The sequence below is a fragment of the Entelurus aequoreus genome, linkage group LG01 (assembly GCF_033978785.1).
Source record: "Entelurus aequoreus isolate RoL-2023_Sb linkage group LG01, RoL_Eaeq_v1.1, whole genome shotgun sequence".
In the NCBI taxonomy this organism is placed as follows: Eukaryota; Metazoa; Chordata; class Actinopteri; order Syngnathiformes; family Syngnathidae; genus Entelurus; species Entelurus aequoreus.
The window spans coordinates 63,388,880-63,414,569 of NC_084731.1; the positions used below are offsets into that span (position 1 = coordinate 63,388,880).

At 40.2% G+C, this 25,690-nt stretch overlaps 1 protein-coding gene across 5 annotated transcripts in view; it reads right to left on the reverse strand.

Moving 5' to 3' along the window:
• LOC133655653 (plasma membrane calcium-transporting ATPase 1-like) overlaps window positions 1-25,690 on the reverse strand; it is a 232,155-nt gene that overhangs the window by 98,805 nt on the left and 107,660 nt on the right. For all 5 annotated transcript variants that reach the window (XM_062056042.1, XM_062056033.1, XM_062056016.1 and 2 more), the window contains exon 2: window positions 23,343-23,706. In XM_062056042.1, the coding sequence (XP_061912026.1) occupies window positions 23,343-23,538 (196 nt within the window). In that variant the 5' untranslated portion in view covers window positions 23,539-23,706. The remainder of the gene's footprint in view (window positions 1-23,342; window positions 23,707-25,690) is intronic.

Sequence of the window (25,690 nt, forward strand, 5' to 3'; positions counted from 1 at the left end):
AGTGTGGAGATGATACATCAAACTACTGGGTGTGTGTTTCTTTGACTGCATCAGGAAAACAGGCGAGGCTGAGACCCGAGATTTAACCAGCACAGCAAATTGTAAAACCCCAGGACTGTTCCTCCTGCACAAAGATGTCTTCAGCTACAAATGTCCCCTGAAGTCTGGGGGTCCACCACTCCTAGACCAGACCATCCATGGCAGGAACTGAAGTGCATTTCCTCAAACCACCAAGGAACATACATCTACCATCCAGTCATTGATTAAGGGAAACTTTACCTTAACTTTACCAACTGTTCCACTACAGAGAGGACCGGAGCCAAATCAAATATTAAGGCTGAATTAATAATTTTACTTTTGATTTGAATCATCACACATGGTATCATCATACATGGTATCATCATATGTGGTATCATCATACATGTATCTTCATATGTGGTATCATCATGTGTGGCATCATCATACATGATATCATCATACGTGGCATCATCATGTGTGGTATCATCATACGTGGTATAGTCATACGTAGTACCATCATACGTGGCATCATCATGCATGGTACCGTCATACGTGGCATCATCATGCATGGTATCATACGTGGCATCATCATGCATGGTAGCATCATACATGGTATCATCATGCGTGGTATCATCATACGTGGCATCATCATACATGTATCTTCATACGTGGTATCATCATGCATGGTATCATCATATGTGGCATCATCATGCAGGGTATCATCATACATGGTATCATCATACATGGAACCGTCATACGTGGCATCATCATGCATGGTATCATCATACGTGGCATCATCATGCATGGCATCATCATACATGGCATCATCATGCATGGCAGCATCATGCATGGTAGTATCATGCATGATAGCATCATGCATGGTATCATCATGCATGGTATCATCATGCGTGGTATCATCATGTGTGGTATTATCATATCAAAAGGCATGGCTTTTATTTACCATAAAAAAGAAGTATGGCCACTCAGTCAACATTGACTACAACATGACAAAATATTCTGTAACAATGTAAACATTTAAAACTTTTAACATTTAACAAAATTAAAAGTAGCTTATTTGCTTTTTAATGTGCAAATATAAAAGTAAAAATCCAGTGCAAATCTTAATATTCTGCAATAGTATAAGCATTTCAAAAGTAAAAGTATTGCTTATTTTGCTTTAAAATGTGCAAAAATAAAGATAAACATCCAATACAAAAAAGTGCAAAACGAAATATTCTGTAACAGTGTAAACATTTCAACAAAAGTGAAAGTATTGCATATATCCTAAAATGTGCAAAAATAAAGATAAACATCCAATACAAAAAAGTGCCAATCTAAATATTCTGGAGCACTGTAAACATTAAGTATTGCTTTTAAAATGTGCAAAATAAACATCCAGTCCAACACAGTACACAATAACCAATTCTACTCATTCCAGTGAGTGACTAACAGTTGTAATGAAGAAAGGTTAGCATGTCTACATGCTCTGGTTCTTTTCTTGTTTACAATATTCCCAGCAGCTGAAAATAGGCGCTCAGAAGGGGTCGATGTGGCTGGAACTGAGAGCTAATTAGCCTTCACCTCAAGCCAGGACTGCGAGTGAGCTGAGCTGCAGTTTAAGTTTCTAGAAGGTCAACGGGCTCATAGTGATGTTACTAGTCGTTGACTGGGAGGTGTTGATTATCATTTGGGGAGAGTCCGCTGCCTGATGCTCACCTGCTAAACACCTATCTGCTAGACGCTGAAGCGCTGACTACATGCGCTCTGAATACGCACTGTTGATTGGCTGCTAACGTTTTGAATACGCACTGCTGATTGGCTGATAATGCTTTGTGTGTACCAATCAGATGGTTGTGTGGGTGGGACATTGCTGCGTGCTGAGACAGAAGCAAAAGGAGCAAAGCAGCTTGTTAAGACTTTAGCTTTAGCTTAGAAACTCGTTCGGTACACCCCCATACCGAACCGAAAGCCCCGTACCGAAACGGTTCAATACAAAACACGTACCGTTACACCCCTAGCAGATACAAATGACACATTCATGTTTTTGTGTAATGATGACAACTGATGACAACGTATGCTCACACAGACGATTGACTAGTTGATGGTTTTCTTTTCAAATGTTCGTTCATAGCCGTTGTGCTGCTATGATAGGCCATTTCCACTCGACACAGTGTGCATACAACAACATTATTAGGCCGTGTATTGAAATACTCCCACACTTTTGACGACTTTTGGCGTGATTTTTTCCCCCTCGCTCGAACCGTCTGCTTTGCGCTCCGCCATGACGGTAATGTGACGTAAATATGCGACGCGTCGACGCACAAAAACGGCGTCGACGTATTTACGTAACCGATGACGTCGACTGACGCGTCGTTTCAGCCTTAATCATCATACGTGGCATAATCATACATGGTATCATCATATGTGGCATCATCATGCATGGTATCACCATACGTGGTACCGTCATACGTGGCATCATCATGCGTGGTATCACCATACGTGGCATCATCATGCATGGTATCATACGTGGCATCATCATGCATGGTAGCATCATGCATGGTATCATCATGCATGGTATCATCATGCGTGGTATTATCATACGTGGCAAAATCATACGTGGCAACATCATACGTGGCAACATCATACGTGGCATCATCATACATGGTATCATCATGCATGGTATCATCATTCGTGGTATCATCATACGTAGTATCATCATACGTGGCATCATCATACGTGGTATTATCATACGTGGCATCAACATACATGGTATCATCATGCATGGAATCATCATACTTTATCAAATTAAAGTGCAAATGAACTCACAGCTCCACTACTTTAGTCATCATTTTTGCGCTTAAGAAACGTCTCTATGACTTTATCCCCAGACTTCTTCAGTTTGATATTGTCATTACTGCCCCAAGTGGTGGAAAGGTGTATTACAACCGAGTACCGCAGACCGCGGCTGGGAAACACATGTTTTTGGGGCCCTCCATGGTCTACACTCGGGATCAAAGAATGGGTAACATGGGGGAAACAACAACTTATGAATATCCTTTTGTTTTGTTTTTTTATGCCAAATACCGTTTTTAGAGCTGGTGGAAGGGAAATGTGATGTGCCATCAAAGTTATGTAGTGCGAGTATAAAAAATTGGAAGGTGTTTGGACTGAATGAAGAAGCAGATGTGAGCGAGCTGTGATACATGTCCATGCCTCCAGTTGCCATGGTAACCTCAACACCAGCCACCCACCACCTTTAAAGTGTGTGTCACCATGGATGAGGCAGGTTGATACAGGCACAACAAGTGACGACTCTGCACCTGAGAAGTCTCCTCACACGTCCACTAAGATGCAAGCAGATGCACCCTGGAGAACAGAGTCCACTGCGGCACAAATTGAGCCGAGAAGAGTGGGACAGGTTGATCCTGTTCTTTGTTAGAAGGATGTGAAAAGTCTTGTTTGTCTTCAGTGATGCTGAGCTCATGGCATGTCTACGTGTGTTTCTGCTTAGAGGAGCATTCTGCTTCCCCTTCAAGACATGTCCTAGGGCACACTACACCACACCCGTGTCACGCATCTCATCTTGGATAGCAACTCGACTCGGGTCACGCATCTCTTCTTGGTTAGCAACTCGACCCGGGTCACGCATCTCATCTTGGATAGCAACTCGACTCGGGTCACGCATCTCATCTTAGCTAGCCACTAGACCCGGGTCACGCATCTCATCTTGGCTAGCAACTAGACCCGGGTCACGCATCTTATCTTGGTTAGCAACTAGACCCAGGATACATGTCTCATCTTGGTTAGCAAATAAACCCAGGTTACGCATCTCATCTTGGTTAGCAACTAGACCCAGGTCACGCATCTCATCTTCGTTAGCAACTAGACCCGGTTCACGCATCTCCTCTTGGTTAGCAACTAGACAGAGGTCACGCATCTCATCTTAGCTCGCAACTAGACCCGGGTCACGCATCTCATCTTGGATAGCAACTCGACTCGGGTCACGCATCTCATCTTAGCTAGCCACTAGACCCGGGTCACGCATCTCATCTTGGCTAGCAACTAGACCCGGGTCACGCATCTTATCTTGGTTAGCAACTAGACCCAGGATACATGTCTCATCTTGGTTAGCAACTAAACCCAGGTTACGCATCTCATCTTGGTTAGCAACTAGACCCAGTCACGCATCTCATCTTGGTTAGCAAATAGACCCGGTTCACGCATCTCCTCTTGGTTAGCAACTAGACAGAGGTCACGCATCTCATCTTAGCTAGCAACTAGACCCGGGTCACGCATCTCATCTTGGCTAGCAACTCGACCCGGGTCACACATCTCATCTTAGCTAGCAACTAGACACGGGTTACGCATCTCATCTTAGTTAGCAACTAGACCCGGGTCACGCATCTCATCTTGGTTAGCAACTAGACCCGGGTTACATATCTCATCTTGGTTGGCAACTAGACTCAGGTTACACATCTCATCTTGGTTAGCAACTTCTGAAAACCTCAAAACACATTAACTGGTGAGTGGGTGTGTTCCTCACATTGTGGGGACCGTCAATATATATATATATATATATGTATATATATATATATATATATATATATATATATATATATATATATATATATATATATATATATATATATATATATATATACATATATATATATATATATATATATATATATATATATATATATATATATATATATATATATATATATATATATATATATATATATATATATATATATATATATACATATATATATATATATATATAAAGGTTTATTTGAAATAGGGACGGATACAGAAATATAGCCATATGAAACAGTTATCCAATGTATGCATCATAGTGTTTGTAGCCAATGCTAATTTAAAGCTAATTTACAACACTTGTCAATGAAGTCATTGTGGGGACAGTGGGAGGGCACTAATAATAATAATAATAATAATAACAATAATAATAATAACAATAACAATAACAATAACAATAATAATAATAATAATAATAATAATAGTATAAAAGGTAGCTAACCTGCAAGTAAGAGGGCAGAAGAAGAGAAAGATGAACAAGGGCTCCATTATTATTATCACCACATTTTCAACAACTTTGACTCTTGTGTCATTGCAATGAATGACACACGGGGGCGCCACTGAGTGTCATTCAAATGTTGATAGTTTGAACAAGGCACTGAGTGAAACTTAAAGGCCTACTGAAATGACTTTTTTTTATTTAAACGGGAATAGCAGATCCATTCTATGTGTCATACTTGATCATTTCACGATATTGCCATATTTTCGCTGAAAGGATTTAGTAGAGAAAATCGACGATAAAGTTCGCAACTTTTGCTCGCTGATAAAAAAAAAGCCTTGCCTGTACCGGAAGTAGCGTGACGTCACAGGAGCTAGTATTCCTCACAATTCCCCATTGTTTACAATGGAGCGAGAGAGATTCGGACCGAGAAAGTGATGATTACCCCATTAATTTGAGCGAGGATGAAAGATTCGTAGATGAGGAACGTTACAGTGAACGACTTGAGAGGCAGTGATGGACGTATCTTTTTTCGCTCTGACCGTAACTTAGGTACAAGCTGGCTCATTGGATTCCACACTCTCCTTTTTATATTGTGGATCACGGATTTGTATTTTAAACCACCTCGGATACTATATCCTCTTGAAAATGAGAGTCGAGCACGCAAAATGGACATTCAGTGCCTTTTATCTCCACGACAATACATCGGCGAAATGCTTTAGCTACGAGCTAACGTGATAGCATCGTGCTTTAACTGCATATAGAAACAAAAAAAATAAACCCCTGACTGGAAGGATAGATAGAAAATCAACAATACTATTAAACCGTGGACATGTAAATACACGGTTAATGCTTTCCAGGCTGGCAAAGGTTAACAATGCTGTGCTAACGACGCCATTGAAGCTAACTTAGCAACCAGACCTCACAGAACTATGTACTCTCTCCTTTTTCTATTGTGAATCACGGATTTGTATTTTAAACCACCTCGGATACTATATCCTCTTGAAAATGAGAGTCGAGCACGCGAAATGGACATTTAAAGGCCTACTGAAACCCACTACTACCGACCACGCAGTCTGATAGTTTATATATCAATGATGAAATCTTAACATTATAACACATGCCAATACGGCCGGGTTAACTTATAAAGTGACATTTTAAATTTGCCGCTAAACTTCCGGTTCGAAACGCCTCTGAGGATGACGTATACGCGTGACGTAGCCCGGGGAACACGGATATGCCTTCCACATTGAAGCCAATACGAAAAAGCTCTGTTTTCATTTCATAATTCCACAGTATTCTGGACATCTGTGTTCGTGAATCTGTTGCAATCATGTTCATTGCATTATGGAGAAAGAAGCTGAGCAAGCAAAGAAGAAAGTTGTCGGTGCGAAATGGACGTATTTTTCGAACGTAGTCAGCAACAACAGTACACAGCCGGCGCTTCTTTGTTTACATTCCCGAAAGATGCAGTCAAGATGGAAGAACTCGGTTAACAGAGACTCTAACCAGGAGGACTTTTGACTTCGATACACAGACGCCTGTAGAGAACTGGGACAACACAGACTCTTACCAGGATTACTTTGATTTGGATGACAAAGACGCAGACGTGCTTCTGTGAGTATGCAGCTTTGGCTTCTAAACATTTGATCGCTTGACCGTATGTGCGCAACTTTTTTTTGCGTATGTACGTAACTTTTTTAAAATATATAAGCTTTATGAACCTTGGGTTAGGTGAACGGTCTTTTGGGCTGAGTGATTGTGTGTGTTGATCAGGTGTTTGAATTGTATTGGCGTGTTCTATGGAGCTAGGAGCTAGCATAGGAGCTAGGAGCTAGCATAACAAACACGCAGGTGTTTTTATGCAGGATTAATTTGTGGCATATTAAATATAAGCCTGGTTGTGTTGTGGCTAATAGAGTAAATATATGTCTTGTGTTTATTTACTGTTTTAGTCATCCCCAGCTGAATACCAGGTACCGTGAGTATGCAGCCTTGGCTGCTAAACATTTGATAGCTTGACCGTACGTGCGCGTCACGTACGTAACTTTTTAAAAATATATGAGCTTTATGAACCTTGGGTTAGGTGAACGGTCTTTTGGGCTGAGTGATTGTGTGTGTTGATCAGGTGTTTGAATTGTATTGGCGTGTTCTATGGAGCTAGGAGCTAGCATAGGAGCTAGGAGCTAGCATAACAAACACGCAGGTGTTTTTATGCAGGATTCATTTGTGGCATATTAAATATAAGCCTGGTTGTGTTGTGGCTAATAGAGTATATATATGTCTTGTGTTTATTTACTGTTGTAGTCATTCCCAGCTGAATATCAGGTACCGTGAGTATGCAGCCTTGGCTGCTAAACATTTGATAGCTTGACCGTATGTGCGCGTCACGTACGTAACTTTTAAAAAATATATAAGCTTTATGAACCTTGGGTTAGGTGAACGGTCTTTTGGGCTGAATGATTGTGTGTGTTGATCAGGTGTTTGAATTGTATTGGCGTGTTCTATGGAGCTAGGAGCTAGCAGAGGAGCTAGGAGCTAGCATAACAAACACGTAGGTGTTTTTATGCAGGATTAATTTGTGGCATGTTAAATATAAGCCTGGTTGTGTTGTGGCTAATAGAGTATATATATGTCTTGTGTTTATTTACTGTTGTAGTCATTCCCAGCTGAATATCAGGTCACCCCCGGCTCTCACAGCATCTTCCCTATCTGAATAGCTTCCACTCCCCACTAGTCCTTCACTTGCACTTTACTCATCCACAAATCTTTCATCCTCGCTCAAATTAATGGAGAAATTGTCGCTTTCTCGGTCCGAATCTCTCTCACTTCATGCGGCCATCATTGTAAACAATAGGGAACTTTGCGTATATGTTCAACTGACTACGTCACGCTACTTCCGGTAGGTGCAAGCCTTTTTTTTATCAGATACCAAAAGTTGCAATCTTTATCGTCGTTGTTCTATACTAAATCCTTTCAGCAAAAATATGGCAATATCGCGAAATGATCAAGTATGACACATAGAATAGATCTGCTATCCCCGTTTAAATAAAAAAAATTCATTTCAGTAGGCCTTTAAAGTGACTTTTATCTCCAAGACAATACATCGGTGACACACTTAGCTACTGAGCTAGCGCGATAGCATCGTTCTCAAATGAAGATAGAAACAAAATAAATAAACCTCTGACTGGAAGGATAGATAGAAAATCAACAATACTATTAAACCGTGGACATGTAAATACACGGTTAATGATTTCCAGGCTGGCGAAGGTTAACAATGCTGTGCTAACGACGCCATTGAAGCTAACTTAGCAACCAGACCTCACAGAACTATGTACTCTCTCCTTTTTCTATTGTGAATCACGGATTTGTATTTTAAACCACCTCGGATACTATATCCTCTTGAAAATGAGAGTCGAGCACGCAAAATGGACATTTAAAGTGACTTATCTCCAAGACAATACATCGGTGACACACTTAGCTACTGAGCTAGCGCGTAGCATCGTTCTCAAATGAAGATAGAAACCCATCAACAGCCGTGCTCACCTGCATTCCAGCGATCAACGGCACGACGAAGGACTTCATCCGTGGGTTTGGCGGCAAGCATCGGCTAGGCGTAGTAAGTAGTCCTTGTTGTGTTGCTGTAAGTATTGTAATAACCCGCAGTGGAGAAGGAGTCACACAGACGAGGAAGCGCTGCTCAATCGCTTTATTAAAAAGCGGTAACTGGTTGTAGTTCAAAAAGTAACGCACACACATACACGAGCTGCTGTTAGCCAAAACTCACGCTCACACACACAAGTTCTCCGCCAACTCACTCGCGCATGCGCGTTCCCCAAACCCTTAAAGACAGTACACTAATGCAAATACCACAGATATTACAGTATTGTACTTAGCCGCTAAGACACCGATCGATCCCACCTACAACGTTCTTCTTTGCAGTCTCCATTGTTCATTAAACAAATTGCAAAAGATTCACCAACACAGATGTCCAGAATAATGTGGAATTTTGTCGAAGAAAACAAGAGGCTTTTCTATCGGGTCCGATGGGGTCCAACCACTTCCGTTGCTTTTGTGACGTCACGCGCATAAATCATATCCAAAGGAGTTTTTCAACCGGAAGTGTGGCAGGAATTTTAAAATTGCACTTTATAAGTTAACCCGGCCGTATTGGCATGTGTTGCAATGTTAAGATTTCATCATTGATATATTAACTATCAGACTACGTGGTTGGTAGTAGTGGGTTTCAGTAGGCCTTTAACAAAAAGTGGACTTTTAAATGATGGGTATTGTAAATGTATATATTTGATGTAATTAAAGTAGTAAAAAAGGCTGCTGAGTACATGAAATACTGTAGTCTTAAGTAACAATTGTTGTTTTGTATGCAATGTTTTTTTTATAGGACATGATATTCACACACTGTGATGAGGTGGCGACTTGTCCAGGGTGTACCCCGCCTTCCGCCCGATTGTAGCTGAGATAGGCTCCAGCGCCCCCCGCGACCCCGAAGGGAATAAGCGGTAGAAAATGGATGGATGGATGGATATTCACACAAAAATACCAAAAAAGGAAACCATGGCAATGGTCATACAACAAGTAGACAGGAAGTGGTCTTTGTGCACCGATCAAGTCTTCCGGACAGTGACAGGCACAAAGGCAAGTTAGAATAGTTCCCAGTCAAATGGACCCATGTCAAGTCCAGTAAAGTGTGAGGAACACAGCAGCAGGAACATCATGGAGGACACCAGGTCTGACATGAAGAACTGAAACAGCTGGGTAGTCAGACCTTGGTCAACTTTTAGTCTGCACCTTTTAGACTTTTATCTACCGATCATGGAGCTTGTTTGAAAATATGTGCTGTAGCTGGGATAGGTTCCAGCCTCCACTTGACCCCAAGAGGGACAAGCAGTAAAAAATGGATGAATGGATGGGTTTGATACCATGCATGATGATACCACGTATGATGATGCCAGTATGATGATGCCACGTATGATGATACCATGCATGATGATACCACATATGATGATACCATGCATGATGATACCATGTATGATGATGCCACATACGATGATACCATGCATGATGATACCATGTATGATGATACCACGTATGATGATACCACGCATGATGATACCATGCATGATGATACCACGTATGTTGATGCCACGTATGATGATACCATGCATGATGATACCATGTATGATGATACCACGTATGATGATACCATGCATGATGATACCAACCATGTATGATGATACCATGTATGATGATAACATGTATGATGGTACCATGCATGATGATACCATGCATGATGATACCAACCATGTATGATGATACCATTTATGATGATATCACATATGATGAGACCATGTATGATAATACCATGTATGATGATACCATGCATTATGACACCATGCATAATGATACCACATATGATACCACGTATGATGATACCATGTACGATGATACCAAGCATGATGATACCACATATAATGATACCATGCTTGATGATACCATGTATTATGATACCTTGTGTGATGATACCATGCATAATGATACCATGTATGATGATGCCATGTATGATGATACCACATATGATGATGCCACGTATGATGATACCATGTATGATGATATCATGTATGATGATGCCACGTATGATGATACCATATATGATGATATCATGTATGATGATATAATGTATGATGATATAATGTATGATTATACCATGTATGATACCATGTATGATGATGCCACGTATGATGATACCATGTATAATGACGCCACGTATGATGATACCATGCACGATAACACCATGTATGATGATGCCACGTATGATGATATCATGTATGATGATACCATGTATGATGATGCTACGTATGATTATACCACGTATGATGATACCATGTATGATGACGCCACGTATGATGATACCACTTATGATGATACAATGCATAATCATACCATGTATGGTGATATCATGTATGATGATGCCATGTATGATGGCACGTATGATGATACCATATATGATCATGCCATGTATGATGATACCATGATGATATCATGTATGATGATTCCACGTATGATGATACCATTTATGATGATATCATGTATGATGATGCCACGTATGATGATACCACACATAATGAGAAAGAAGCACAATGCGATCACTAAAGCAGTCACTCTGCACACCGCCAAGATGTATGAATGAAAAAGGCCCCGTTTACTTTATTCACTTACTGAAACAAACTATAGTCCTCTCAATAGTTTATATATATACATGTATATATACACACACATATATATATGTATATATATATATATATATATATATATATATATATATATATATATATATATATATATATATATATATATATATATATATATATATATATATATATATATATATATATATATATATATATATACACACTACCTTTTAAAAGTTTGGGGTCACCCAAACAATTTTGTAAAATTGCCTTCATTTCTAAGAACAAGAATAGACTGTCGAGTTTCAGATGAATGTTCTCTTTTTCTGGCCATTTTGAGCGTTTAATTGACCCCACAAATGTGATGCTCCAGAAACTCAATCTGCTCAAAGGAAGGTCAGTTTTGTAGCTTTTGTAACGAGCTAAACTGTTTTCAGATGTGTGAACATGATTGCACAAGGGTTTTCTAATCATCAGTTAGCCTTCTGAGCCAATGAGCAAACACATTGTACCATTAGAACACTGGAGTGATAGTTGCTGGAAATGGGCCTCTATACACCTATGTAGATATTGCACCAAAAACCAGACATTTGCAGCTAGAATAGTCATTTACCACATTAGCAATGTATAGAGTGTATTTCTTTAAAGTTAAGACTAGTTTAAAGTGATCTTCATTGAAAAATACAGTGCTTTTCCTTAAAAAATAAGGACATTTCAATGTGACATCAAACTTTTGAACGGTATGGTATATATATATATATATATATATATATATATATATATATATATATATATATATATATATATATATATACACATATATATACACACACATATCATATATATATATATATATATATATATATATATATATATATATATATATATATATATATATATATATATATATATATATATATATATATTAGGTGTGTAACGGTACGTGTATTTGTATTGAACCGTTTCGGTACGGGGTTTTCGGTTCGGTTCGGAGGTGTACCGAATGAGTTTCCACAAGGACATATTAAGTAGCGCACCGAACGTTATGTAAACAATGCACACCGAGGCACAACACACGCATGCTAGCAGCGACCGGGCTATAATAGACTGACCATACATCCTCTTTTCACGGGACATGTCCTCTTTTGCGGAGCTGTCATGGCGGAGTTTCTTAAATGCCTCAAATGTCCGGCATTTTGAGTTAGTGTTGCGTGTATTTTCAATGTACGTTCAGGGTTAAGAAGGGGTTAAAAACAAAACAAATTGTGCGCGCAGCAGCATTCGTGAGGGAGGGGCAGAGACAGAGAGAACGAGAGAGTTCTAAAAAACGCGCATGCGTTGACAGGCTCTGCTTTTTATCTATAGATTTATCAGATTAAATTTTTTATTATCTATAGCAGGGGTGTCAAAAGTGTGCCCCGGAGGCCATTTGCGGCCAACAGCTAATGTTTTAAATGCCCATGGCACATTCTAAAAACATAATTAAAATAAACAAAAACATAACAAAAGTGAAATAAAAAAGCTTAAAGGTTAAATGTAATTTAGAAAAAGTTGCAATGTTGACTAATAAAACAAAGCTGTTTTTTTTTCTTTCAAACTGTCATTTCTCAAAACATAATATTGAATCAAAATCAATGTTATTATGAATTATTGACCTATCCAAGGTTCCGATTACTTCACATCAAATATTCTACTCAGAAAAATATTTTTGGTGGAAGATTTTGCAAATTTGGTAAATAAATACCGTATTTTTCGGAGTATAAGCCGCACCGGAGAATAAGTCGCACCTGCCGAAAATGTATAATAAAGAAGGAAAAAAACATATATAAGTCGCACTGGAGCCCGGCCAAACTATGAAAAAAACTGCGACTTATAGTCCGAAAAATACGGTAACCAGAAAATGTATATTTTGTTGTTTTCTTACTGTACCGAAAATGAACCGAACCGTGACCTCTAAACCGAGGTACGTACCGAACCGAAATTTTTGTGTACCGTTACACCCCTAATATATATACATATATATGTATACACACATACACACGTATATAAATATATATGTATGTGTGTATATATATATATATATATATATATATATATATATATATATATATATATATATATATATATATATATATATATATATATATACATATATACACTACCGTTCAAAAGTTTGGGGTCACATTGAAATGTCCTTATTTTTGAAGGAAAAGCACTGTACTTTTCAATGAAGATAACTTTAAACTAGTCTTAACTTTAAAGAAATACACTCTATACATTGCTAATGTGGTAAATGACTATTCTAGTTGCAAATGTCTGGTTTTTGGTGCAATATCTACATAGGTGTATAGAGGCCCATTTCCAGCAACTATCACTCCAGTGTTCTAATGGTACAATGTGTTAGCTCATTGGCTCAGAAGGCTAATTGATGATTAGAAAACCCTTGTGCAATCATGTTCACACATCTGAAAACAGTTTAGCTCGTTACAGAAGCTACAAAACTGACCTTCCTTTGAGCAGATTGAGTTACTGGAGCATCACATTTGTGGGGTCAATTAAACGCTCAAAATGGCCAGAAAAAGACAACTTTCATCTGAAACGCGACAGTCTATTCTTGTTCTTAGAAATGAAGGCTATTCCACAAAATTGTTTGGGTGATCCCAAACTTTTGAACGGTAGTATATATATATATATATATATATATATATATATATATATATATATATATATATATATATATATATATATATATATATATATATGTATACATATACATATATATATATATATATGTACACGTATACATATATATATATATGTATACAAATACATATATATATATATATATATATATATATATATATATATATATATATATATATATATATATATATATATATATATATATATATATATATATATATATATATATATATATACCGTATTTTTCGGACTATAAGTCGCAGTTTTTTTCATAGTTTGGCCGGGGGTGCGACTTATACTCAGGAGCGACTTATGTGTGAAATTATTAACACATTATCGTAAAATATCAAATAATATTATTTAGCTCATTCACGTAAGAGATTTCATCGGAATTAGCGATTAGGAGTGACTGATTGTTTGGTAAACGTATAGCATGTTCTATATGTTATAGTTATTTCAATGACTCTTACCATAATATGTTACGTTAACATACCAGGCACGTTCTCAGTTGGTTATTTATGCGTCATATAACGTACACTTATTCAGCCTGTTGTTCACTATTCTTTATTTATTTTAAATTGCCTTTCTATTGTCTATTCTTGGTTTTGGGTTTTATCAAATAAATTTTCCCCAAAAATGTGACTTATACTACAGTGCGACTTATATATGTTTTTTTCCTTCTTTATTATGCATTTTCGGCCAGCTGAGATAGACTCCAGCACCCCCGCGACCCCGAAAGGGACAAGCGGTAGAAAATAGATGGATGGATTGACACACATATATACATATACACATATATATACACATTACCACACACATTTATACATATACATATATATATATATATACACTACCGTTCAAAAGTTTGGGGTCACATTGAAATTGCTAATGTGGTAAATGACTATTCTAGTTGCAAATGTCTGGTTTTTGGTGCAATATCTACATAGGTGTATAGAGGCCCATTTCCAGCAACTATCACTCCAGTGTTCTAATGTTACAATGTGTTAGCTCATTGGCTCAGAAGGCTAATTGATGATTAGAAAACCCTTGTGCAATCATGTTCACACATCTGAAAACAGCTTAGCTCGTTACAGAAGCTACAAAACTGACCTTCCTTTGAGCAGATTGAGTTTCTGGAGCATCACATTTGTGGGGTCAATTAAACGCTCAAAATGGCCAGAAAAAGAGAACTTTCATCTGAAACTCGACAGTCTATTCTTGTTCTTAGAAATGAAAGCTATTCCACAAAATTGTTTGGGTGACCCCAAACTTTTGAACGGTAGTGTACGTACATATTAGTATATTATTTTAAAACTTTTCGGTACTTTTCTAAATAAAGGGGACCACAAAAAATTGCATTACTGGCTTTATTTTAACAACAAATCTTAGGGTACATTAAACATATGTTTATTATTGCAATTTAGTCCTTAAATAAAATAGTGAACATACTGGACAACTTGTCTTTTAGTAGTAAGTAAACAAACAAAGACTCCTAATTAGTCTGCTGACGTATGCAGTAACATATTGTGTCATTTATCATTCTATTATTTTGTTAACATTATTAAGGACAAGTGGTAGAAAATGTATTATTAATCTACTTGTTCATTTACTGTTAATATCTGCTTATTTTCTGTTTTAACATGTTCTATCTACACTTCTGTTAAAATGTAATAATCACTTATTCTTCTGTTGTTTGATACTTTACATTAGTTTTGGATGATACCACACATTTAGGTATCAATCCGATACCAAGTAGTTACAGGATCATACATTGGTCATATTCAAAGTCCTCATGTGTCCAGGGACGTATTTCCTGAGTTTGTAAACATAATATGAATTTTACAAAAACGAAAGAAGATTTTGTGATGCCAAAAAATATTGAGGTAATCATAGTAGTATTGACTAAATACGTGCCTGTACTTGATATCATTACAGTGGATGTCAGGTGTAGATCCACCAATGGCGTTTGTTTACATTTTGACGCCAGTGAGCTATTGTATTCTCCTACGGTGTGTAGTGAAGCATGTTTAGCTATTCCTCGTCCTGCAGTGATAATGTTCTTGTAAGAAACTTACTTTGTTTGTCGCCATGGAGACAAGGATTAGTTATTTAGAAGTAGCTAAAACACTGTCGACGGCGGATGGACGTTAGCTGCTAGCTAGCCATGTCTTAAAGCATCTCTTCCTGAGGGTGTTTCAGTGTTATAACTTCACCCTTATCTTCACACCAAAATGCGTCCATTCTCCCTTTTATGTCTACACACTGTGTCTGCTTGTAAGTACTCTGTGTGTACGCACTGCCGAACATGCTCCTCTGCTCGTAAACCAGCAATGACTCGACGTGACGACGACGCGGGCGGGTGGGTGACCGGTACGTTTTAGAAGCGGTATAGTACCGAAAATGATGCATTAGTATTGCGGTACTATACTAATACCGGTATACCGTACAACCCTAATACATATATACATACAAATACATATATACATACATATACATATATACATACATGTACATATATTAGGGGTGTAACAGTACGTTTATTTGTATTGCACCGTTTCAGTATTGTGGTTTCGGTTCAGTTCGGAGGTGTACCGAACGAGTTTCCACACGACTATATTAAGTAGCCGCCTAAGCTAAAGTCTTAACAAGCTGCTCCGCTTTCTGCCTCAGTCTATGTCAGTCCTCTACACAGCACCCAGCATTGTCCCACCCACACAACCATCTGATTGGTTACAGGCAGAGCGGTAACAGCCAATCAGCAGTGCGTATTCAGAGTGGTAACAGCCAATCAGCAGTGCGTATTCAGAGCGCATGTCGTCAGTGCTCCAGAGTTGTGATGAGCAGGTAGGTGTTTAGCAGGTGAGCATCAGGCAGCGGACTCTCCCCAAATTATAATAAACACCTCCCAGTCAACTACTAGTAACATCACTATGAGCCCGCACCTGTCGGGAATTCCACTCCGCGGTCGAAATAAAGCAAAGAAAATAATCCCTCTTAAACTGGCATCATGGAACATAAAGACACTCCTGGACACTAGCGTCACCACTTATAGACGCCAGCGCAGACCTGCACTCATTGCAGCGGGACTTAACCGCTACAATGTTGATATTGCTGCACTTAGTGAAACCAGACTCCTGGATGAAGGATCCCTGAAGGAAGAAAGGCAAGGTTACACTTTCTTATGGAAAGGATACCCTCCAGGAGGAGAGCATCAGCACAGTGTGGAACTTGCAATAAAAAACAGCCTCCTACCAAAACTCCCAGAAAAAAATGGTTGGCATAAATGAAAGGCTCATGGCACTCAGGATCCCTCTGGCTAAGAAAATATATGGCACCCTTCTTAGTGCCTATGCACCGACGCTACCATCAAAAGAAGATGTTAAAGACCGCTTCTACCGGGCATTAGATGAGGCCCTCCGTCGCACACCTAAGGAGGACAAGATCTTCTTGTTGGGCGATTTCAATGCCAGAGTGGGGAAGGACAACAAGGTGTGGAGTGGTGTTATTGGCAGGCATGGCATTGGACAAACCAATGCTAACGGCCTACGGCTGCTAAGCCTCTGTGCTGAGCATGACTTGACCATCACAAACACCATCTTCCAACTAAAAAATAAGCACAAAACATCCTGGATGCACCCACGCTCCAAACATTGGCACCTGATTTATTACACCATTGTGAGACGCTCAGACATAAAAGACGTATCACTAACTCGTGCAATGAGAGGAGCTGAGTGTTGGACCGACCACCGGCTCATCATAACCAGGCTCCGGGTGCAAGTACGCCCTGCTATCCGTCTTCGAAAATCAGGGAAGAAGAGGCTTGACTGTACCCTGGCTAGCAGATCCTATGGCTGGGGACAATCTCCGTCTCTCTCTGGCCGAAAACCTGGAAGACATCGAGCATATTCTGGAGAGTGATGACTCCATTGATGACAAATGGACCTCTATCAGTTCCAAGCTCTATGAGGCAGCATCCCAATCCATTGGCTCTAAGCGCAGAAAGCATCAGGACTGGTTTGATGACAACACAGCTACAATAACCACCGTGCTCAAACACATGCACACAGCACACAATGCTGTACTCAACAACACCACTTCAGCTGTGCTCCGACAGCAATGGCAAACATCCAGAAGGGAGGTGCATTCAATATTGCGTGCCCTGAAGAATGAGTGGTGGATATCAAAGGCAGCTGAAATACAATCTCATGCCAACAAACCTTGACCTTCCACCAACCTTTGGAGAAGTTAAGAGTGCAATAAGGTCTCTGAAAGACAACAAGACCCCTGGTCCTGACAGCATCCCTGCAGAGATCTTCAAGCAAGGAGGCTACCTTTCCATCCGTGCCCTTTTCCTTGTCATCAGCAACGTGTGGAAGCATGAAACTGTCCCTCAGCAGTGGAGAGATGCCAATATTATCACCATCTACAAAGGCAAGGGGGACAAGTCCCTCTGTGGCAACAGTCGTGGCATTTCACTTCTGGCTGTTGCTGGTAAAGTCCTGGCTAAAGTCATGCTACACAGGCTGGTGAACAACATCACGGAAGACTTGTTGCCGGAGTCACAATGTGGTTTTAGGAAGAACAGGAGCACTGTGGACATGGTGTTCACAACACGGCAGCTTCAGGAGAAGTGTAGGGAGCAGCACCAAGACCTCTTTGTTGCTTTCATTGATCTGTCAAAGGCTTTTGACACCGTCAACAGGGAGCTTCTCTGGAATATCCTCCTGAAGTTCGGCTGCCCACAGAAGTTTGTCAACATCCTAAGGCAATTCCATGAAGAGATGATGTCACGTGTGACAATTGGCGGCCAGGAATCAGAATCCTTTAAGGTGTGCACCGGTGTACGCAAGGGATGTGTCCTTGCTCCAGTCTTGTTTAATATCTTCCTCCTGTGTGTGACACTGCTGCTCCATGAGAGGATCAAGAAGGGCAGTGGCGTTACCGTCGACTTCCGACTTGACGGGAACCTGTTTAACATCCGGAGGCTCCAAGCAGTCACAAAAGTCATACCAGTGCAAGTCATCGAACTCCAATACGCAGATGACTGCGCAGTTGTGGCCCACACACCAGAAGCGCTGCAAGCTACCCTCTCAGCCGCTGCAAGAGCTTATGGCAGACTGGGCCTCTCTGTCAACGTGGCAAAAACCGAGGTAATATGCCAGTGGGCATCCACTCCTCCACCTCATCCACCAACCTTCACCATTGACAAAAAACCACTTGCAGTAGTAGACTTTCAAATACCTTGGCAGCTTTCTCTCTGACGATTGCAGTATCGACAGGGAGGTTCAAAACCGGATCAAACAGGCGTCAGCATCTTTTGGCAGACTCAGGGGAAGGGTCTTACAGAACAAAGACCTTAAGTTAGATACCAAGGTAGCGGTCTATTTAGTTGTGGTCATGACGACCCTCCTCTACAGCTGTGAAGCGTGGACCCTGTACAACCGCCACCTCAGGATGCTGGAGGCCTTCCACATCAGGTGCTTGCAATGCATCCTAGGGATATCCTGGAAGGACAGAGTCCCCCACACTGAAATACTCTGCAAGACCAACTCCACCAGTGTGGAGGCTACAGTCACTCAGCACCAACTTCGCTGGCTAGGCCACGTTATCAGGATGCCAGAAGAACGCTTACCACGGAAGGTGCTTTATGGTCAGCTTCACCTTGGTCACCGCTTGGCAGGAGTCCCAAAAAAGCGTTATAAAGATCAAATGAAGACTGTCATGAAGAAATGCGGCCTGAACCCGACCCAGCTGGAGGACACTGCAGCCCAACGTTCCACCTGGCGGAAGCTCCTCCAACAAGGAGTTCATAAGCTTGAGGAGGACCAAGGTGGTCAACGAGCCAGGAAGCGTCAAAGAAGGCATGAAGCCATTACCACACCCGCACCCCCAGTCAGTGCCTTCACCTGGTCTGTTTGCGGCAGATCATGTGGATCACGGATTGGACTATTCAGTCACATGTGGACTCACAAAACATAGAGACACAGAGATGGATTGTCGTCATCGGATACGATGGACAACCTTAAGCAAGTAAGCAAGTGTGTGTGTGTGTGTGTGTGTTACGGACAGCAAAGCCCTGTCTGTCTGTTATTTCACTTGACCTTTTTCTGTGTTGATTGAGCTGTGTTGAAGCAGCAAAAAAGGACATTATGTTAAATGAAGAGTTTCTGTCTCTGATAGTTGATATAATAATGTAACTGCATCATTAAGCCTACATGAACTCCATGGTGTTCAGGGAATAGTCTCTCCTATTGCTATTGTACTATTTTTTCAGCTATAGTTACATTAATCATTAGTAATGCAGCAGCCTAGTTTTGAATGGCAGGGTCCCTGCTATCACATGTTGATAAAAATATAACATTTACATAATAAAAATCAACTACAGGCTTCCCAAATGCTGTAATAAATTAAGCATGATGAGTTGACTTGAAACTGTTTAATGTTGCACTTTTTATATGTAGAAGAAAAGTTTTGTCATTTTATTTAATCTGAGCAACAACTTGAGGCAGTTTAATGTTGATTAACGTGGGCAGAATTATTATAGTGTTCCCAATGTTAAAAGGATAAAGCCATTGTTTACAAATTTGGTAAATAAATAACCCAAAAATTTATATTTTGTTGTTTTCTTACTGTACCAAAAATTAACCGAACCATGACCTCTAAACCGAGGTATGTACCGAACCGAAATTTTTGTGAACCGTTACACCCCTAACATATATACATACATGTACATATATACATACATGTACATATATACATACATATACATATATACATACATGTACATAACTATATACATATATACATACATATATACATACATGTACACACGTATATCAAAGCGCTATTGTTGCCAAGATGTTTATCATTGCCACCGTCTATCGGCTGTATCGCAGTCTTCAAAGCGCTATTGTCACCAAGATGAATATCATTGGTATCCTATATCGTCTGTATAGCAGTCTTCAAAGCGCTATTGTCGCCAATATGTTTATCATTGATAACGTCTATCGTCTGTATTGCAGTCTTCACAGTGCTATTATCGCCAAGATGTTTATCATTGGTATCGTCTATCGTCTGTATCGAAGTCTTCACAGTGCTATTGTTGCCAAGATGTTTATCATTGGTATCATATATCGTCTGTATTGCAGTCTGCAAAGCGCTATTGTCGCCAAGATGTTTATCATTGGTACTGATATCGTCTGTATCGCAGTCTTCACAGTGCTATTGTCGCCAAGATGTTTATCATTGGTATCGTCTATCGTCTGTATCACAGTCGTCAAAGCGCTATTGTCGCCAAGATGTTTATCATTGGTATCGTATATCGTCTGTATCGCAGTCTTCACAGTGCTATTGTCACCAAGATGTTTATCATTGGTATCGTCTATAGTCTGTATCACAGTCTTCAAAGCACTATTGTCGCCAAGATGTTTATCATCCATCCATCCATTTTCTACTGCTTGTCCCTTTTTGGGATCGCGGGGGGTGCTGTAGCCTATCTCAGCTGCATTTGGGCTGAGGTATCGTATATCGTCTGTATTGCAGTCTTCAAAGCGCTATTGTGGCCAAGATGTTTATCATTGGTATCGTATATCGTCTGTATCACAGTCTTCAAAGCGCTATTGTCACCATGATGTTTATTCCCCCCCCCCCTTTCCCTATCCCACACCCCGGATTGTAAATAATGTAAATAATTCAATGTATATACTCTGATGATTATCTTGTGTGATGACTGTATTATGATGTTAGTATATATTTGATAGTATACTGTAAATATCTGTATCATGAATCAATTTAAGTGGACCCCGACTTAAAGGCCTACTGAAACCCACTACTACCGACCACGCAGTCTGATAGTTTATATATCAATGATGAAATCTTAACATTGCAACACATGCCAATACGGCCGGGTTAACTTATAAAGTGCAATTTTAAATTTCCCGCTAAACTTCCGGTTGAAAAACTCCTTTGGATAGGACGTATGCGTGTGACGTCACGAGGGCAAGGGAAGTATTCGGAGCTATACAAAAAGCTCTGTTTTCATTTCATAATTCCACAGTATTCTGGACATCTGTGTTGGTGAATCTTTTGCAATTTGTTTAATGAACAATGGAGGCTGCAAAGAAGAACGTTATAGGTGGGATCGGTGTATTATCGGCTGGCTGTAGCAACACAACAAGGACTACTTACTTGGATAGCAGACGCCTAGCCGATGCTAGCCGCCCACCCCACGGATGATCGGGTGAAGTCCTTCGTCGCGCGTCGATCGCTGGAACGCAGGTGAGCACGGGTGTTGATGAGGGCTGGCTGGCGTAGGTGGAGCGCTAATGTTTTTATCATAGCTCTGTGAGGTCCGGTTGCTAAGTTGCTAAGTTAGCTTCAGCGTCGTTAGCAAAAGCATTGTTAAGCTTTGCCAGGCTGAGAATTATTAACCGTGTAGTTACATGTCCATGGTTTAATAGTATTGTTGATCTTCTGTCTATCCTTCCAGTCAGGGATTTATGTATTTTGTTTCTATCTGCATTTGAGAACGATGCTATCACGTTAGCTCAGTAGCTAAGTGTGTCACCGATGTATTGTCGTGGAGATAAAAGTCACTGTGAATGTCCATTTCGCGTACTCGACTCTCATTTTCAAGAGGATATAGTATCCGAGGTGGTTTAAAATACAAATCCGTGATCCACAATAGAAAAAGGAGAGAGTGTGGAATCCAATGAGCCAGCTTGTACCTAAGTTACGGTCAGAGCGAAAAAAGATACGTCCTGCACTGCCTCTAGTTCTTCACTCTAACGTTCCTCATCCACGAATCTTTCATCCTCGCTCAAATTAATGGGGTAATCGTCGCTTTGTCGCTCCGAATCTCTCTCGCTCCATTGTAAACAAAGAGGAATTGTGAGGAATCCTTCCTCCTGTGACGTCACGCTACTTCCGGTACAGGCAAGGCTTTTTTTATCAGCGAGCAAAAGTTGCGAAATTTATCGTCGATTTTCTCTACTAAATCCTTTCAGCAAAAATACGGCAATATCGCGAAATGATCAAGTATGACACATAGAATGGATCTGCTATTCCCGTTTAAATAAATAAAAATCATTTCAGTAGGCCTTTAAAGAAATTGAAAAACTTATTCGGGTGTTACCATTTAGTGGTCAATTGTACAGAATATGTACTTCACTGTGCAATCTACTAATAAAAGTTTCAATCAATCAATCAATCAATCAATCATTGATATCGTCTGTATCGCGCTGTTTGCATTGTTTCTTATGGAGACATCTGCCTCAATATCCAAACATGAAGTTCTTAAATGGAGGTATAAGTAATTGTCCTTCAGTTCTGCACTCTTCTGGCAGACTGTGAGAATGCTGCGAGCGTGGCGTTACCTTCAATAGGCGATGTTTTCAGGCGGCGGCAGATGCCCTGCACGTCTCCGTAGGACTCCCGGATCTTGTTGACGGCCTCTGAGCTCCTCAGTTCCATCAGGTCCCTCAGGTCCATCACGCTCACCCCAAAGTCCCCCTCCTGGTTGCCATCGGCAACAGAGTTCCCCGCAGGGTGGTCTGCCGTGTTGTTGGCCATTTTCCTCCCGGGCGTCTCCAATGAATGCAAAAGTCACAGTGGCTTGTCAGGTGGCAGGAACGCTGGCTGGTTGGACAGGTAAAGGAGGCGGGGTTAACTCCTTTTTGGGACGGACGTGCGCCTCTTGGTTACCATGGAAACGGGGGCACAGACATGTTGGGCTGGTTCCTTTGCAGAAAAGACAGACAGGAAGGAGAAGGTTAATTAATGACTAATTAAAGACAGGCTGGAAGTATTAGCGAGATCTCCAAAAACATCTGCTCCCACTCCAGTTCCCTCATCATCCAACCTCAGCACAGGAAGTCGCCAGTGGCATCCATCCAATGGCAGGAAGGACATATTGAACTTTAGGAGACGACTGAGCTTTTTGTGTGTTCCTCTGATGCCACCACACAACAGTGCCATACCAATACAGATACTTCAAAATACCCAACAAATACTGGTCATACCAATACTGATACTTCAAAATACCCAACAAATACTGGTCATAACAATACTGATACTTCAAAAGACCAACAAATCCTGGCCATACCAATATTCACACCTTAAAATACCCAACAAATACTGGCCATACCAATACTGATACTTCAAAAGACCAACAAATACTGCACATACCAACACTGATACTTCAAAAGACCAACAAATACTGGAAATACCAATAATGATACTACAAAAGACCAACAAATACTGGCCATACCAATACTGATACTTCAAAAGACCAACAAATACTGGTCATACCAATACTGATACTTTAAAAGACCTACAAATACTGGCCATACCAATACTGATTGTAACCCGGGTGACAAAACCCCATTAAATATCCTTTCTATTTATTTTCGTCGTCTAAGCTGTCCTTGCGTGCGTCATTACGTCACACGGTCACGTGACCTAACGCGGCTATCAGACTAGCATAATACCCGGTAGTGGGCTGGTACCGGTAAGAGCGAGAGGGACACGCTGTGTGAGGTTGCTGCAGGTATGTGACTCGGTTTTATGCTTTAATTATTAACTAAGCCTTCTAAACTGAAATGTAATAATGTCGAACTGTAGGAGCCGACTACCGGAGCCGTGGGTCGTCGCCCGAGAGTGTTTGAGTGTGAATTATCTGCGGAATTGGTGAGTTGCGTTTGTGTAGCTTTACGTAGCCTAGCCGCTGCATTCGTTTTGAATGGAACTGTTAGCATCGACCTATATGCCCGGTTTCTCTGAATATAGTTAACCCAATGAATGAAACGTTATCACTGTCAACAATTGTGTGATTGTTCCTGGTTTTTATTACTTGCTTTGATGGTTATCAGTGCTATGCATCCAAGGCACTTTATGATGCAGTCCAGTCAACCACTGTGTCTGATATGCACCTTATTTGTGGATGCAGTGTTTACATTTTGATACCATTAGAGAAATGAATATTTTGATATAACAATTATTATATTATTTATTGTAATTGGATTCATGAATTATTTATTGTACAATATTAAGGAATATACTTTGCTATTTGAATACAGTAGTATTATTTAGTATTTAGTATTTTAATGTATTTTCTTTTGTGTGCGCACTGGAAACTTGACTGGTCCTGTCCTTTTATACAGGCCAGGTTGGATGGCGAGCTTAGAGCCCTGAACTAGAGTCTGAAGCTTTATGCCTGGAACCGAACCACCTGAACTAAACTGAATCCACCCAACCGAGCCCCAGGCTGGTAGGAGGCCCCTCAGCAGCCGCCCTCTGTTTTTCCTTTTTCCCCCCCAAAACGCAACGTGTTCATTGCGGTCCTCCTGAACATTCACTTTTCCCCCGTCCCTTCACTAAAACCCCTCTGGACACTTCCACCACAACGTGGACTTTGCGAGGCCCGTTTAATGAACTCTGAACTTGTGTTGCGCTTATACCATCATTGGTAGAAAACAAGGACTGAATCAAGTACACTGATATTGTAAATACTGAACGTACTGCGAATTGTTGAATATGTGAATGGCCATTCGAATTTACATGTTTAATGTTTGTTTGTTTATTTTTCCTATTATTCTTTAATATAATTTGGTACCACTTAAACTTAAATCCTGTGTTCAGTCTCCATTACTCTCCATTCTTAGAGCCGAGTTTAGTTTCTTCTGTTCTCGCCCAGTCATATCATTCACTGTTTTACTTAGTACTT